This window comes from Poeciliopsis prolifica, unplaced genomic scaffold (assembly GCF_027474105.1).
Source record: "Poeciliopsis prolifica strain line A6 unplaced genomic scaffold, Auburn_PproV2 SCAFFOLD038, whole genome shotgun sequence".
NCBI lineage: Eukaryota > Metazoa > Chordata > Actinopteri > Cyprinodontiformes > Poeciliidae > Poeciliopsis > Poeciliopsis prolifica.
The window spans coordinates 1,101,443-1,117,058 of NW_026562413.1; the positions used below are offsets into that span (position 1 = coordinate 1,101,443).

At 39.0% G+C, this 15,616-nt stretch overlaps 1 protein-coding gene across 2 annotated transcripts in view; it reads right to left on the reverse strand.

Moving 5' to 3' along the window:
• snx27a (sorting nexin 27a) overlaps nucleotides 1-15,616 on the reverse strand; it is a 43,944-nt gene that overhangs the window by 16,974 nt on the left and 11,354 nt on the right. The window contains exon 13 of one of the 2 annotated variants that reach the window (XM_055053668.1): nucleotides 2,459-2,559. In XM_055053668.1, coding sequence (XP_054909643.1) covers nucleotides 2,504-2,559 — 56 coding nt within the window. In that variant the 3' untranslated portion in view covers nucleotides 2,459-2,503. Of the gene's footprint in view, nucleotides 1-2,458; nucleotides 2,560-8,401; nucleotides 15,294-15,616 lie in introns of those variants that run through there. The other variant, XM_055053667.1, reaches the window with a different exon arrangement.

The following is a 15,616-nucleotide window of genomic DNA, read 5'->3' on the forward strand; positions in this document are numbered from 1 at the left end:
GAGAGGGAGACCAGGTTTATTGGCCAAGTTTAAAATCAATCACTGATTATTGGTTATTGGTTACTGTGATGTATTTGTGAACAAACAAAGTTTACACCGTATTGTCGTCATTGTAACACAACCATGAAACTATCAAGATGATTCTTTTAAGTTTTACAAAGTAAAGCTTTCTAATTAAATCCTAAATGTACTTTTTGTCTCAGTTGAATGCGTTCAATATAATCTAGTAATATTGTCATTCTCTATTAATTCTCTATTCTCCATTTGTTTCTCCCTCAAGGCCTCAGGGCAGCATTTCAGTCGGCTTCAGGTCCGGATGTCGGCTCGTCCGCCGCCGCGTCATAACTCTTTTCTTTCTCGCTCATTCTGGGGGATATTTGCTGCTGTGTTTAGGATCATCGCTGCCATCCTGTTTGGGCTCATCTGTCAAAACAACCTTGTTTCCGTCGTCTTGTTGGTCACAGAGTCACGGTACCGTTGTTTTTATAGAGAAGAGGCTTTTCTCTTGGCTTGTTCTGTTATGTAATTTCAACCTTCAGCATGCTAGCTGAGGCTTGAAGAGTTTGTGATGAAGCTTTTTTGGTGTATCTCCTCCTGGGAAAATTGGCAGCTGTTCAAAATATTTCACAATGTTAATCATTTCCTTGATGCCTCTCAGGTTAATGGGCAGAAGCAATTAATTCCTGGGGTTTCGGTCGTGGCATTTTATCAAGTGATTTTTTTTTCTTCTTTTACAAGGACTGTACATTTTCAGGTTGATGTGTCACAAAGAACTAACTTAATTTTAATGTTAAGGGTTACTGAAAACCAGTTTCCAATAAATAAAATAAATAAACTACCTTCAAACTGCCAGCAAAGATACAAAATCTAATTGTTATAGAAGAAGCAAACAAAGCAAAACAAGAAAAACCTTTAAAACCAGAGATTGGCATCTTGTGAAGTATTTTTGTCACATCAACAAATCCAGTTTGATGTCATTAAATGGTGGACAGAAATGCTGCATGTTGCAGTTTCAGCAAACGTCCCTCAACGTTTCAGCTGCAGATTAATTTACCTCTGATGCTCTGGAGAGTTTTTACAGCAGCTGGATGATGTATGTGGGACTGATTGGGAATTAAACAAGAGCGCCTCCATTCATCCTGATAGGAAAACATGACCAGTGCAATGTGTGGCTTATTAATGAGCTTCTAATCCTGTTATGACAGGAGGAAAATAAATCTCAGTGCTTAGCCTCACGGCCTGTGTTTATTGGTGTTGGATAGATTTGCTATTTGGGGATTTCACTGGATCTAGCGACATACAGCCAAATTTATTGCCACTTTGATTTATTTAAGAAAACCATTAATATTTTTGTAGTTTTCCTGGGAACGTTGAAGCTCGAAGTTGCAGAAAAGGATTCTCCAGGCGATTCAGGAGGCTCAGTTGAGAAGTTGTTGAAGGACTATTAGGAGTTTCGAGTTCAATCTTCATCCATTTTGTGAAACCGGAGAAAAGCTACAACTGGTTGTGGTGCATTTATCGTATTGTTTTTCCTTTATCGTGTTAAATTTCTTATAAAAAGTTTGAGTTGTTGTTTTCGCAATAAATTTCAATGAATGATGTTCCAACTCCCCCAAAGCTGTTCATAATGTCATAATTTCTATTTTTGCCATTTTCTCCACCAATGAGTTTAATAAATAAGTATATATGTGAAAATATGAGTGAATGGAAATACTGGGTGTAGTTTAGCAATGCATATCACACTTCTTTTTGACATTATAACCAATATTTTTAAATATATTTTGAGGAATTATTGACTTAAAACTGTAGCAGTTTGAACTCCATCCAGCAGAGGGCGCATGGTAATCCTTAACGGGAGGATACGGGATTAAAGATGGCGGAGCTACACCTGAACGGGAAAGAGAAATGGTCCAACAAGTGTCCGATATAAAACATGCTTCATGCGGTTCTGTTTTGAAAATATAAACAATCAGCAAGCTCCTGACGTTTCACCTTAATGGCGCTCAGAGCAACTTCTCATTCAACAATGACAAATTTTCCATGAAGGAACAGGCGTGATGATGACGGTACAAAAAGGCCACACAATGCATCATGGGGGATTAAATCAAGTATTACATTATTTTTATCTTTTATTTTCCTGTTTAGCAACTTACAGGTTCCTATTTTGTTTATATTTTATAAATATGTCTAAGTTTATCGATGTGAGTTTATTCAGTCAGTACCTCATGATGTTTCCTTTTAATTCAGTGAATTTAGTTCTTCATGTTACGACGAGAAAACTCAAGTTGTAAAGAAAATGGCCGCTTATCGATTAATTGTTCGTCGATGAATCAACTTTCGAACTAATAATTAACTGATAACTTGCATCGTTTGCTGAAAGAATGATCTCTGGTTGTTCTCGTTGAACTTCACTACCCAATCTCACGGACAATATGGATGGATTAACGCCGGCTCTTACCTTGAAGGCCGACTTTCTTAGCTACATTCCTGTCTTCGTCTCGCCTCAAAGTGAAGAGTGCCTCTCTTCTTCTGCTGTCTTCCTGTCTCTTCTTCTTCTGCCTGGTGGCAGAGACAAAAGAGGAGAAAAATGACAGTGAAGGGAAAAGAGAGGGACAGGAAGTGCTTATGTGTTGGTGGGAGCTGGACAGGAACTTAATTGATCACTGGTTCAGGAAGGAAAAGAGGTGGTGGTGGTGGGGGGTATAGTAGGAAGGGCAGAAGAGGAAGGGGGGTTAATAGAGGAAAGAGTGGCATCCTGGGTAATTCATCAGATTTATGGGAGGACGGTGGCAGCGGAGATGTGCGCCCAGACAAGTATAACTCAGTCACCGGCATCAAATGAAAGGTCGCTGCACTTTATCACGCCCAGAGGGAGAAATATATACTCCAGAAATAAACAGAAATTAGAGACATATCTCTGTGCGTCCACACGCCCATTGAGGGGAATGGAGTTTATGCGCGGCCTTCACTGTGTCACTCAGTCAGTGTGCCAGGATGAGTAAAGAGTCACTGGTGTATTTATAGTAGTGCACCGGTCCTCATTCAGGCTGGCCAAGGCTCCCTGCCTGATGAGCTAACTCGACGGTGGAAAAATGTGCAGCGCCAGCAATCTGGCAGCACTTAGATTTACTGTGTTCACTCAGATGGAATAAAAAGGGAGAGGGAGGCTGTGGGTGTCCGTGGGGAAGATGAGCCTACGGGTTTGCCGTACTCACACACTTAAGCGATTCTTTTTTTTTACCCCCCGAACTTATTTACTCTGGGGGTTAACCAGCCTCTTGCAGCTCTCAAAGATTTAATTACTGCACGTTTTGCAAATCTCAGCCAGTGCAGGAAGACAAACTTTTGACAAACTCAAGCGCCTTGCGTACAACCAATCCATAAAATGCAAATTGTACAATGTTAACGCAGCCAGCCGGTGTGTTAGCACACCTGTTCCCTCTCTAAAAGTCCCGCTACGGCGCGCTGCGGCTGCATGCTTGTGTACCAACAATCTTGCGGCTGAGGTTTCGATCAATGCCTTTTAATTACCAGAGGCCCAAAGCGCCGGTCGATAGAGCTGACGAGAAGCAGGGAGAGGGAGACTCTCCAGACGTTGATTGATGCCCGCCTCTCCCCTGCGAGCCTAATGTCTACAGATGTGTCGTTAGGCCTGATTAATCCTGCCTGGCTGTATTCACTGGTTTTACAGACTGTCCTTTAACCTGCTCAGGCCGCTGCGGTCACAGGGTTAAGTGGATATGAGGTGTTCACCCAGTGGGACACTGGCCCGTTGCAACCAATCGGTCTGCAGCGACTCCCTTACACAGTTACTCTGTTTTTGCTGCTTGGTATAAATAAGAGTTTAAAATCAGTCTTGGATAATGAGATTTTAATTTGCTCACTTCTGTCTATTTCGTGCTGTTTTAGGGCATCTTGTCAGTTTGATTCTAAATAATCTGCTCCTGGTCACGCCCCCTCAGCTCAACATTTACACTCATCAGAAAATGGCTGATGCGCAATTACACAACCGTACATCTTTGAAAAGCAGAAATGGAGCCTCCTGCACAACTAACAAGAATGCATCAAGTGGTTTCTGAATGGTAAGTCAACAAAACATGTGTCTTATCCAGTAGCCATCATACAGTGCATAGAGCTGTAAAAACAGCTGACCAAACATGCTGTGTCTATTTGGGTTGTTAGGTATCAGAGCAGTGACTGGTGATTGTGACTTAATAATTGGGAGGTTTTTGAAACAGCTCATTTCTCAGGTGTAAAAAAAAACAATTGGGTTGTTTTTTTAGAAACAGTTGAGACCAAACTAAACATACAAAAACATGCAAAGTGTGAATTTTGAATAATAAATCCACTTTAAGCAACACTGGTTGTTTTATTTTGTCAATTCTTAAGGTCACCTCAATTGGATTTAAGACTGGGCCTTAAATCCAACTTGCCCAGGGCACAGAAATATTTTTATTCATTTATTTATGAGCTTAATTTTTCTGCTGCATGACTCATGTTTGCTTCAGGTTAAAAGAGCTGAATTTATTGTTCTATCGATTACAGAAAGTTGTATTAAATAAGTAAAGAAGCAAATCAGCCCCAGTCCATCACACTACAAGTTTGATGGTTTGCATGAAGTTATTTTTCTGAAATGCTGCAAATTTATTGCATAAATAGAGATTAAAAAAAATAATAAATTTCCACTCTTGTTTTCTTATTCCAGAGAATATTTTACCAAATATCCTGTGGATCATCAAGATGTTTAATTTTTATATGAGACATTTATTTGAATAATTCATACATTTGTACACCGCTCTGGAAAAAGTTAAGAGCCAACTTAAAATGCTCCTATTTTCTGATTTTACTCTTTATAGGTATTTATTCCAGTAAAATTAAATTTGTTATCTTATTCTATGGATCACTGACATGTCTCTGAAATTACAAGCAAACATTTTGTATTTATTACCAGAAAATGAGATGCAGCGCTTCCAGACCTCAAACAATGCAAAGAAAATAAATTCATATTGATTTAGAAACAACAATACTAATGTTTTAACTCAGGAAGAGTTCAGAAATGAGTATTTGGTGGAATAACCAGGTTTTTAAAGGGGTTCACTGCAGTGGACTCTTCTTTTTTTTTCCCCAGAGAAGTATATATATTTGAGAAAATGCTTCATGTTTTCAATGTTTCCCTTAATTCAATAAAAGGTGGATTGTCGGGCTTCTGCAGCACTTAACGACATACTGAAGAGGTGATGCATTCATATCTAAAGCATGAAGGACAAACATGTAAATGTTGAGTGGAAGGGAAAAAAAGTGCGTCCTCCACACAGGGATAACTGCAGCCTGGAGATGTTTATGGGTAAAATATTCACTGTACAGTATATGAACATAGTCCAGCAATTGTGCAGTAAAATATTTATTGATGTATTTTTTACCATTTTAAGCATTTTGATTCAAAGTTTTCTGAGAAACCTGATGTTGGGGTTTCATTACCTGAAGGTCATAATCACCAAAATGAACACAAATTACATTCCTGGAATAAATGTTTTACCTTTTGAGTGATACAATAAAGCTTTTCCAATGATTCAAATTTATTGACGTCTTTCTCAAGATGAGAAAAACAAACTACGGGGGAAAAAAAAGAAAAGAAGTCAGCCCACACTCGTTCTCTTCCTGTTTCCCATAACGTGACCTCGGTCTCCACTTTCACGCTGAAGCGTCATCCAGGAAGTTTCCTCTTCAAGCTCCAGCAGGTCAAAGGCAACACGAACCAGCAGCAGGGAGACAAACCAGGTGAACCTCATGGGTCTCTACGTAGCAAAATGTTCCCAGGAGAGTCAGCCTGAGATGTTATGGTCTTTAATATGATGAGGCTGATAAAATTCAGTGAAGATGAATTATCCATACGGCCCATTTTATGGTGTCACTGACAATAAATGTCACAGAAAAACGAACGCTGACTGCTGTGGTGTGAAGCATGAAGGCAAAGTAGTACTACTTTTTTTTTTTTGATGCCACTCTGGAAGTCATATTTAAGTAACAAACACAACTTTGCATGCATTTAAAATCTTGTGATACTCGCTTTAGTTAGAGGGAATATTCATGTTCAGCGCTCCTCCAGGAAAAATGCTACAGTTCTATGCAAGTACAGATTTTTCTCAAAGAGCTAAAATAAACAGAGATAATCCGAGTCTTCTGCTTCGGCTCTGAGCGAATATATATGTGATTATGCAAGCTCAGAGAGAGGGGGGTGGAGGGCAAGGGAGGCGCGGTTACATAATGTCATTTAAGATTCCAGATTCAGCACAAGGAGAAGTGACTGGCTTTGCACACAGGAAAGAAGGAATAATTGACTCCAGCAGAAGAAGAAGAGTGCCGGCGGTAACTCGTTTTGGAGAGACTCCCACACCGGAGCTTCAAGACAAGTGGACAATAAGTGGACCTGACACATTTTTCCTCAGGTGTGACCACTAGATAAGCAGCAGCTCTGAGGTCATTATTCCAGTCTGACAGGGAAACTTAGAGGCTCTTTTCGGCGGGGAGGTGTTCCTGTTGTAAGACGAGGATGTTTTGCTTTCTCCTCCTCAAACAGCAGCTGGAGATCCCCATTAAACCTCAACTTGTTCCTGCTGTTAAATTATTTGGAGCAGATATCAAACTTTCTGCTGGAGTGTCAGTGAACAATAGTGGAAAGAAGTACTGGGATTTCTTTAGCTGCGATTACAATTCATTAAAAAAAAAAAAATGCAAAAAATGTTGACTCATTACTTTGTTATAAAATAAAAAATTGAATGAATGTAATAAAAACTCCAGTTAAATAAATATAAATGGAAATGCAACAAATAAAGGTTTTACTCAGTAGTTTTTGTTTTTCACATTATAGGGATAATTTAGAGATGTTTGCCATATTCACAGACAGAAAGGCTCGTCTGTTTCCTGCATGGCTGCTAATTGTTTCTTTTGGTTCTGAGCTGCAGCTAAGAACCAAAATGCAAACAACCCGGCCACAAATCGACTCTGATTCACGTGAAGCGCCGTGAAGACGCGGTTCCCTTACAGATTTCTTCTGTTTCTTGCTTTTGTTTGTCACATCCAAATGTTTCAGCGCATCAAATAAAAGTCTAATGTCTCTGTCATTTAAAGCAAAGAAACAAATCACTGCTGAAAAAACAACTATTTAATAGAGAAACTGTGGAGCTAAATTGGGGTCATAAAGTTTCCAAATTAGACTTTTTTTTTTTAGAACATTTTTATGGCCCCAACTATCAAAAGGCAACCTGGACCTATGTGAAATATGATCCCTCTCCCTTCGAAAGACGATTAAATATCTGATTACTTACATTAAGTGGATTCATTTCATACCAAAGTTTTATTGTTATAACGCCTGTAGAATAAAAATCCCATAATTAGTCTACTCTGAAGTAGGCTAAGAGCTCAAAAACCAGCACATTGAGCCCTGATGTAAATAATTTCAAGGGTAAATGAGAAACACTTATTACTATCGGTAAGGTCTTATTGCAGCTAGCATTTAAATTAGCCCCATAATTATACTTTTCTAACATCAATAATGAAGGAACGGCAACAAAAGCCAAACCTAAAGCTTCAAAAGGTGTTTGAACTTCAGTGGTTCCAATGAGACATGCAAGACATTAACCGGAGCATCATGTCTTGCACGTGGCGCACCAGCAACCTCTGACTTATTGACTTTTTTTTTTAATCCCTCACCCCAGTCTGCCATTTCTTCCCTTCGGAGTGCAGCAGCGCTCTGAAAACCCATGCAGCGTGTGCACATCAAAATGTCATCTTGCCTCTGCCGGGATGATGTGCCTGCAGGTCTGCACCCCGCAGCGCGCGGCCTCTGGACCTGTAATCTACTGCAAAGCACTTCTCCCTTGCAGGTCAACCTGGGTCCGTTTGCAGGCAGGGAATGTGAGTCTGTCATGCGAGGCGGACGGTGAAAACAATGAGGAAAGAGCATCAGAATCTGTCTTCTGCTCCACTCCAAAAAAAAAAAAAAAAAAGATGAAACTTTGTGTTTCAACTCAGGCTTTCTGCGAGCCCAGCTCAACATTTACCTTCAGCATGAACCGTTTTGCATAAAAGCCACCCACGCATGAACAAACGACACCTTTGCATTAAACCAACACTACGATGATTGGCAACTCAAAGAGATGCCTAATGAGTTATGCATTTGATTTCTGTTAGATTTTTCATCACAATTAAAAAGATTCACTGCACGCACGTCTCCTCTAGGATTGTGATACGTCCCCAGGTGAGCGCCGCTGCTGCTTCATTGCTTTATAGTTTTGAGTTTAGTGAGGTCTGTCTGATGAAAACAATCAGAGAGGAAAACAATCCCAGTGGAAGCTGTTAATGTCCAAGAGAAAGGAAATAAATGCACACAATCACCTTTTTTTTCTCAATATATAGAACTTTATTTAAAATATTGTTACAATTTATTACTCTACACAACATTTTTAAAACTTTTTTCTTCTTTTTCATGTATTTATACTGGTTAGTAAACCTTCAAAGACCTTTTTAAATATAAAACCTTATACTTTTTTATTTTTGTTTTATTTTTTTAGCTTGAGTTAATTGTAGTCTTTATACACTTATTGAATGAGAAACCGCATGTCTTTTAACCACCGTTTGTGGTCGTCTTCCGTGCAGCTGAACCGGCGCCTCGATGGTTGAAGCACGAGAAATCCACCAATCTTTACGAAATCTGCTCCAATAAATAAAAGGCTCTGAGTTGGAGAAAAAAACGAGTCTGCTTCTTTTGTTAGGACTCGTTAAACAACACCTTGGTGATGACAGTTTTTGAAAACGTATTTTCTTTAATGTGTCAGCGTCTTCCTGCTGCTTTGGAAAACCTTTCAAAGCAGTGAACAGATAAGTTTAAGTAGGCAAATATTTTATAAACACATCCACCTGTCATGTTAATTAAAGGTAAAAGATGCAAACACTGATCTGATCTGGATGAATACTGAGTTTCCGCAAGAGATGCACCGAGAAGAACCGGGCGAAAAGGACAGAAATCAATTGTTTCCCAGTTAGTGAAGAGACCACGAGTCGTAATAACAACACTCTTCAGAGTGGATGTCAGAAGACGTCACGCTATTTTCAACCACATAAGTTGAAAGAAGTTATTAAAATGAAACCTGAAGTCGTTCATTAAGTGTGTTATTTTTAAATAGAGTTAATAATATAATAACTTTACAGCAGCTCATCTCAAGCACACACCCAGTGTGACGTCCCCTGTTATTAGCTAATAGCCTCATTTTACATCCACGTGTTGCCATTTCTGCCACTACTTTGAAAAGAGAAAAAAAAGAAAGAAACTTTTCATATCCATGAACTCAAATTATTTCATAGAAGTTCGGTTTTCTGTGTAGTTCAGTAATTTATGAGTTATGTAAACTATTGCTTCAGTTTCACCCATCGGTTGACTAAGATTACTTTCTACAGACTTTGTATTACAGCCAAATTCAAATGATTTTTGACCTGGTTCCTGTTTTATCCAGTTGACTGTTGTAAATATGACTGATTACGATCCATAATCAGGTGGATATCAATGTTTTGATTCATCCGCAAAATTACAATAGACGACAAGTGGATACTAGAAGAATGAATTTAAAAAGTCGTTAGTTGTTAAAGCTTGTACAAAGTGTTCCAATGAGGAGTAAGAATCTGTACTGGTCATTTTGTCTCCAACATTTTGTACTTTTGCGGTTTTGATATTTTCATACTTGAAAACGTCGGAGGCATAAAGGAGTCGTCAGTCACAGGACGTTTTGGACCAACCAGGTGTCAATTAATACCCAGTTTGGGACGCTTCATACTGGCTTTGAGAACTGAGTACTTAATCTAACTCTACCAAAATTTGACTGTCTATTCATATAAACAGTCAAAGCTTATTGGGTTTTGATCAAGGATCACAGTAAGTAGTCTGAACAACAATCAGAATCCCAATGTATGCAAGAGATGGCAAAACATTAAACACTCGAAAACAATATCAAGTATTATTCCTAGAGAAATGATCCTGCTAGCAAAAATCCAGAAACTTTCAAAATCAAACATTTTACATGGCAATTTATGGGACTAAGAAGTGACTTTTGAAATGTGGATTAATCAACCAATACAGTAATTGCAATTTTAAGTAAAATTAATGCAATGAAAAAAGTTTTTAAAGAAGTGCAGCTCTTGTGTTCATGCATGCAAGTCTGAGTATATTCATACTGGTCTTCTATCACATGCACATAGCGCACAGTGAGGCCACGCCCCCTACATGCAGAGTGTGCTCTTTCATCACAGGCACAGGCTGTTTGTATTTTCAAATATATCTAATTGGAAAATAGTTTCACTTGCAAATGGGACATGGACAGCTGGGAAAACAAATATTTATGTAATTTATTTCCAGCTGTTTCCCACAATTACCAAGACATTTTTTGAAAGTTTCTGACTTTGAAATCCTGCTGGTACAAGAGTTTTTGTTTTGGGGTCAAATGGCAACACATGGCTGTGCAGCAGAGGAACAAACCTGCTAAAGGACAAATAAAAAAAATAAAAAAAAACCCAAGACACATTTTGATTACCTGCCTGTTTGTGGAATTTTCAGAAAAATGTAACTTGGAATTGGTCATGAAAAAAATGTGCCTGTTCAAAGTTTCCCCCAGAAAAATGTTAAAATATCACTTGATAATTATGTGTTAAACCAAAAGATTGGAAGATTAATACCTGAACACCAACTATAAAGTCTTTAAAAAATGGAAACATTTTAAAGAGACTTAAATAAATAAGCAATGCTTAGCCTGGTGGGTAAGTAAAGCCTGGTGACCCGCCAGGCTTATAAACCCTGGGAAAACCGTGATACTTGTGGATGTCTTCATAATGCATATCTGAAATATTTGAAAGAAAATATATCAGATATAGATAGTTGTAAAAAAGTTTAACTTTTACCAGGGAATCTGAAATATCAGAGAAATGCTACTATTGGCTGACGTTTACAAAGTAGCCAATCCAGAAGCATAGATAAGGAAACCATGATTGTCAGCCACTGACAAGATAGCAAGATAGTTTCTACTGAGAATTTGTGCATATTAAAGTCAATTTGGTGTACATTCAAGAATAATCATAGTTTGAACAAAGAAACCAGGAAAAATTGGCATCAACCACCAACTCTTATCGGTGCATCTCTAATTCAGGTATTAGTGTCGGTAATGAGACTCCAACTGAACCACCCAAACAAACAAAAAATAACCCAAAGACATCTGAGGAGTGTGATCATCATGAAATGCTCCACATCTAAAAAGAAAAGGCCCACTATACCTGTTTAACACAAAAATCCTGACGACAGTCTAGTTAATGAGGAATAAGCTCTGTTTCTCTTTCACTTTACCTTCACTATCACTATATTTGCTTCACCGACATTCATGTCAATTATCTCCTACTTGAAAGAATTATTTTCGAAAAACAACAGCGTAATTAAAAGCGCGGGTCGCCCAGCATCTCACACACACACACACACACACACACGTACACAACTTGTCATCTCTACAAAACGCACTTCTTTACATTCCTGTCGCGTCTTTGCTTTCATTTTCATTATCATGACATTAAGTTTCACGAGTTCGACGGACGACGCCATCAACACACACCTGCCAATGACCGAGCTGTGAAATGATATCTGACACAGTCGAGACAAAAACAAACCACAAATATATATATATATATTTTTGAAGCAGCTTTCTATAAATCTATTCACAGCAGCACGAGCCACGGGGACAGAGAACAAACATCAAACAGTGGGGGGAGAAAATAAAAATAAAAGACACACACACACACAACCCCAAACACAGCTCTGAATACATTATCAGGAGGAGCGAGTCGGTTGGCTGGCGGGAATAAAAGGAACAGAAGCTGCACTGAGCGTGTTGAGCCAACGTGTTGCTGCCACGGCAACCGCATCCCCCTGCGATGACGGGAGACTAAACCTGGAGAGAGTGAGGCAGCAGAGGACAAACAAGGCAGCGCGCACAATCACAACCCTCAGACCGTCTCGTCTCTTTATCGCGCAGAGGGGGAGGAAAAAAATAAATAAACAACAGCATCATGGCTGAGCAGCTGCAGTTCTTCAATCATCCAGATCCAAATTGGCTATTACTTTGGTGGTCCAGCAACCCGCACATCCGCAGCTTCTCAATCAAACGACCCATGATGAGTTCAACACAAGACGCCACACCAACATGTTAGCTGTTTTTAACCTAAAGGCAACTATCACATGACATATTCTGAGCTTCACTTAACAATGCTGCTCTGGTAGCAGAAAGGCGGGAATATATTTATTATTTTCTGCGAGTGTGTGTGTGTGTGGGTTAAGCAATGTTAGTCAAACAGGAGAAAAACCCCCATTAGTCTAAATCTGTCCAACATCTTTGCCGTCTACAGTTTAAACCCCTCCATCTTCAATCTGAGGCTCTCACACCAACAGCTCATCAGACTCGTCCAATCGGAGCATCCGGGCTTATCAGCAATGTCAACGACAAACACAGAGGACGCACTCAGACGGCACAATGCCTACGGAAAGCTTATTATGACAGCAGCGGAACACTTTACACATAAACATCAGAGAAAGAAAGAAAGACCGCCATGAACAAAAAGTATTGATTTCAAGTTTCTGGTTGCTGGCAAATTGTGAGCGAAGCGAAGGAATGACTCAGAAATGACTCAGAAATGATTGGTTGAGAACAGGCATGGGCCGGTCTGAGATTCTCACTGTATGATAACAATAAAAATAAATCAACGTTTTATGGTGTTTATGCAAAAATTTATTTACAAAAAAAATAGTGTTTGAGCTCAAGATTCAAAATTAGTTTTCATCCAACTAAAAAGTTTGTTTCCAATAGGAAATGGTGCAAGCATCCTTCAGAAGGTGATAAAACATAAGAGGATCAACTTCAACAATAAAAGCATAAAAGTTTTATTGGTTTTCGCTCAGTCCAACCCTTCTTATACTAGCTGGTCAGAGGAAATATGTTGGTAAGTGAAAAGATTTGCCTGAAAACCAAATCTGGAACAATGTTGGGCTTAACTTTATTAAGCCATTTGATTGTCTAACATAGATTTTTTGCCTAATTTTATAGTTTTGAAATTTATCCATGGCTTACCTTTTGCTGCCTTTTAGTTTTTTAAATGTTAAATTTATACATTTTCAGTGTTTCTTCTACAAGTGCTGCCTGTCTTCTCTATTGCACATATGTTTATTAAACATATTTTGGTTGCCCTTTATATTCAGTATTTTATGTACTATTAGGATCTGGCTGTATTTTATTTGCCTTTTCTAAACCTTAACCTTCTTTATTACTTTAATATTTATTCAAAAATCTAAATGGAAAAAAAAAGAAAAGTCAAAGCCTAATTTTAAAACAGAAAAGCAATAATTAATCCAACTAGCATACATGTTTAACTTTTAAAGTTGTATGTGCATAAATCAAAACCACCTACATTATGTTATACCTTGTATTTGCAGATTAGTAAAGAAAGAGTAAGAGAGTTAGAGCAGAGCTGTGTGATTCTTTGCTCTGTACAGCTGAAGAAAATTTTTAAATCACTAAAAGGTATCTATTGGCAGATTGGGGAATTTTATCTGCTCTGAAACTTTAACGCCGACGCCGCTAACCGGCCCATGCCTCAGAGATAAACCTCTAACCCTCGGCGGGACAAACAAAACTACAACCCCGAAATCAAGACGCTGACGCCGTCTCCTGACAACACAGAAAGACACGAACGAACCACCATATTCATCAGAAAGTCACAAAGGTTTCTGTCAAATTTAAATTTTATCAAGTGCATCTGCACACATCAAATACTGTATTCATGTATGTGCAGGAGGAGGAATCGCTCTGAATGCGGATGGCAGTCACACACCTCCATGCACATCTGCTTTCACACACACACCACATCTTTTCCTCCTGACTTGCTTAATGGACAAACTGCAGGAGACTGATACTTTCGGGTGGCTTACAGACCCGGAGGGAATCACAGTGAGATTTCCATTCCAGCTCCCCGTCTTAGCTGCTGCTGCTCCCTGGTGGCCACCCAACAAAACTGCAGCTCGGCACACCTCACCTCGTGAATCCCGTCCCGTCATGTTTGTATTCACAAACTGACGTTGCATAAAGTGAGACATTTCAAAAACATTAAAGCTTTGGCTTGAGACGTTTTTTTGTTCAGGAGCTGAGAATGTCAACACCACCTCTTCACAACAATGTTTGCCAGTAAACTACAAAAAAGAAAAAATATCACTTGGAATGAGGATAAATAATATGTTGAGATTAATGGCGAAGTGCCAACAGAAGTCACTCTCTGCTGAATTAGGCTGGAGGACGAGGTGAAAGATGGATTAGTTTGAGCTCCCTGCCAGCAGTTCAGTTAGCGTTTCATTATGTCAGATCAAAACAAACAAAAAAAAAAGAACCCCTAATTTTACTTGGTCTTATATTAATCTATATTTTCTTAACAGAGGCATAATTGTTAACATACAAATAATTACGAACACATCCATTTTCATTGTTACATTTGTGCTGGCCATATTCTCCGACAAAGTCAGAACCCCAGAAACAGAAAAAAAACCCCATAAAACTAAAAACTTCTGTTAATGTCCGGCACCAGTGTAAGTGTAGAGCAGGATTTTGCTTGTGTTTATCACTGACTTAAAGAAGTGGAACCCATTGTCTGCTGTACCTCTCCTCTTCTTTGTCTTTTTCCCTCTGTGTCTCAGCTCGATTTGCCTTTTGAGACCCAGAAGCAGAACATCTGGACCCAATAGTCATCCCAGAAGCTGTACAAGCGGGTGAATCAGCTCTTTCACCCGCTGCGAGGGTGTTCGACCTGATTAGTAAAGAATCAGGCGCTTGCACACCTCGACCCGTCCAGTGGTGAGACTTTTCTAGTGTTGAGCCAAACGTCACATGGAGGAAAAACAACAGACACACGTTGGAGATCTAGTAAATTACACAAAAGCTGGTTGATGCTGATTCTCCTTCGCTTCTCTTCTCACTCTGCCCATCCTTGGATTTATTTTGGGAGTGACTTTGTTTTCCCCCCCTCCGCCTCAGACTCTCACTTCTTCTGTTTGTCAATGGTCGCTTTCTGTAGGTGGCTGTGATGATGCGAGTGGATCAGTTTTAGTTTGAGTGAAGAATACCCTTTTCTTTTTTTTCTTTCTGGTTTTTTTTTTTAGGACGTTGCGATTTCCCCCCCTAGGTGGCGCCATCCCTTCTGTTGCGTCTCCAGAGGAGGCAGGTATTCTGGAAGGCAACAAGTCTGAGTGACCGTCTTATTTTGAAAGTCATGCTGCAAGAACACAACTAGGGCTCAAACGATTGATCCGATTAATCATGATTAATTGTCAACTAATTCAGTAATCGATTAATCGTTAACTGGTGTATACAGACTTGCAAAAAATCCATTTTCTGAAAGAACAAACTCAAAGCAGTAATTAAAACTATATAAAAAAGATATACATTTTACATTTAAGATGAGAAAAAAGCAAAAACATTTGTCAGTAAATATGATCTACCCAGAATTCCTCAAGTGGTATAGTTTTAGCTTAAAAAATCTCTTTATAAGC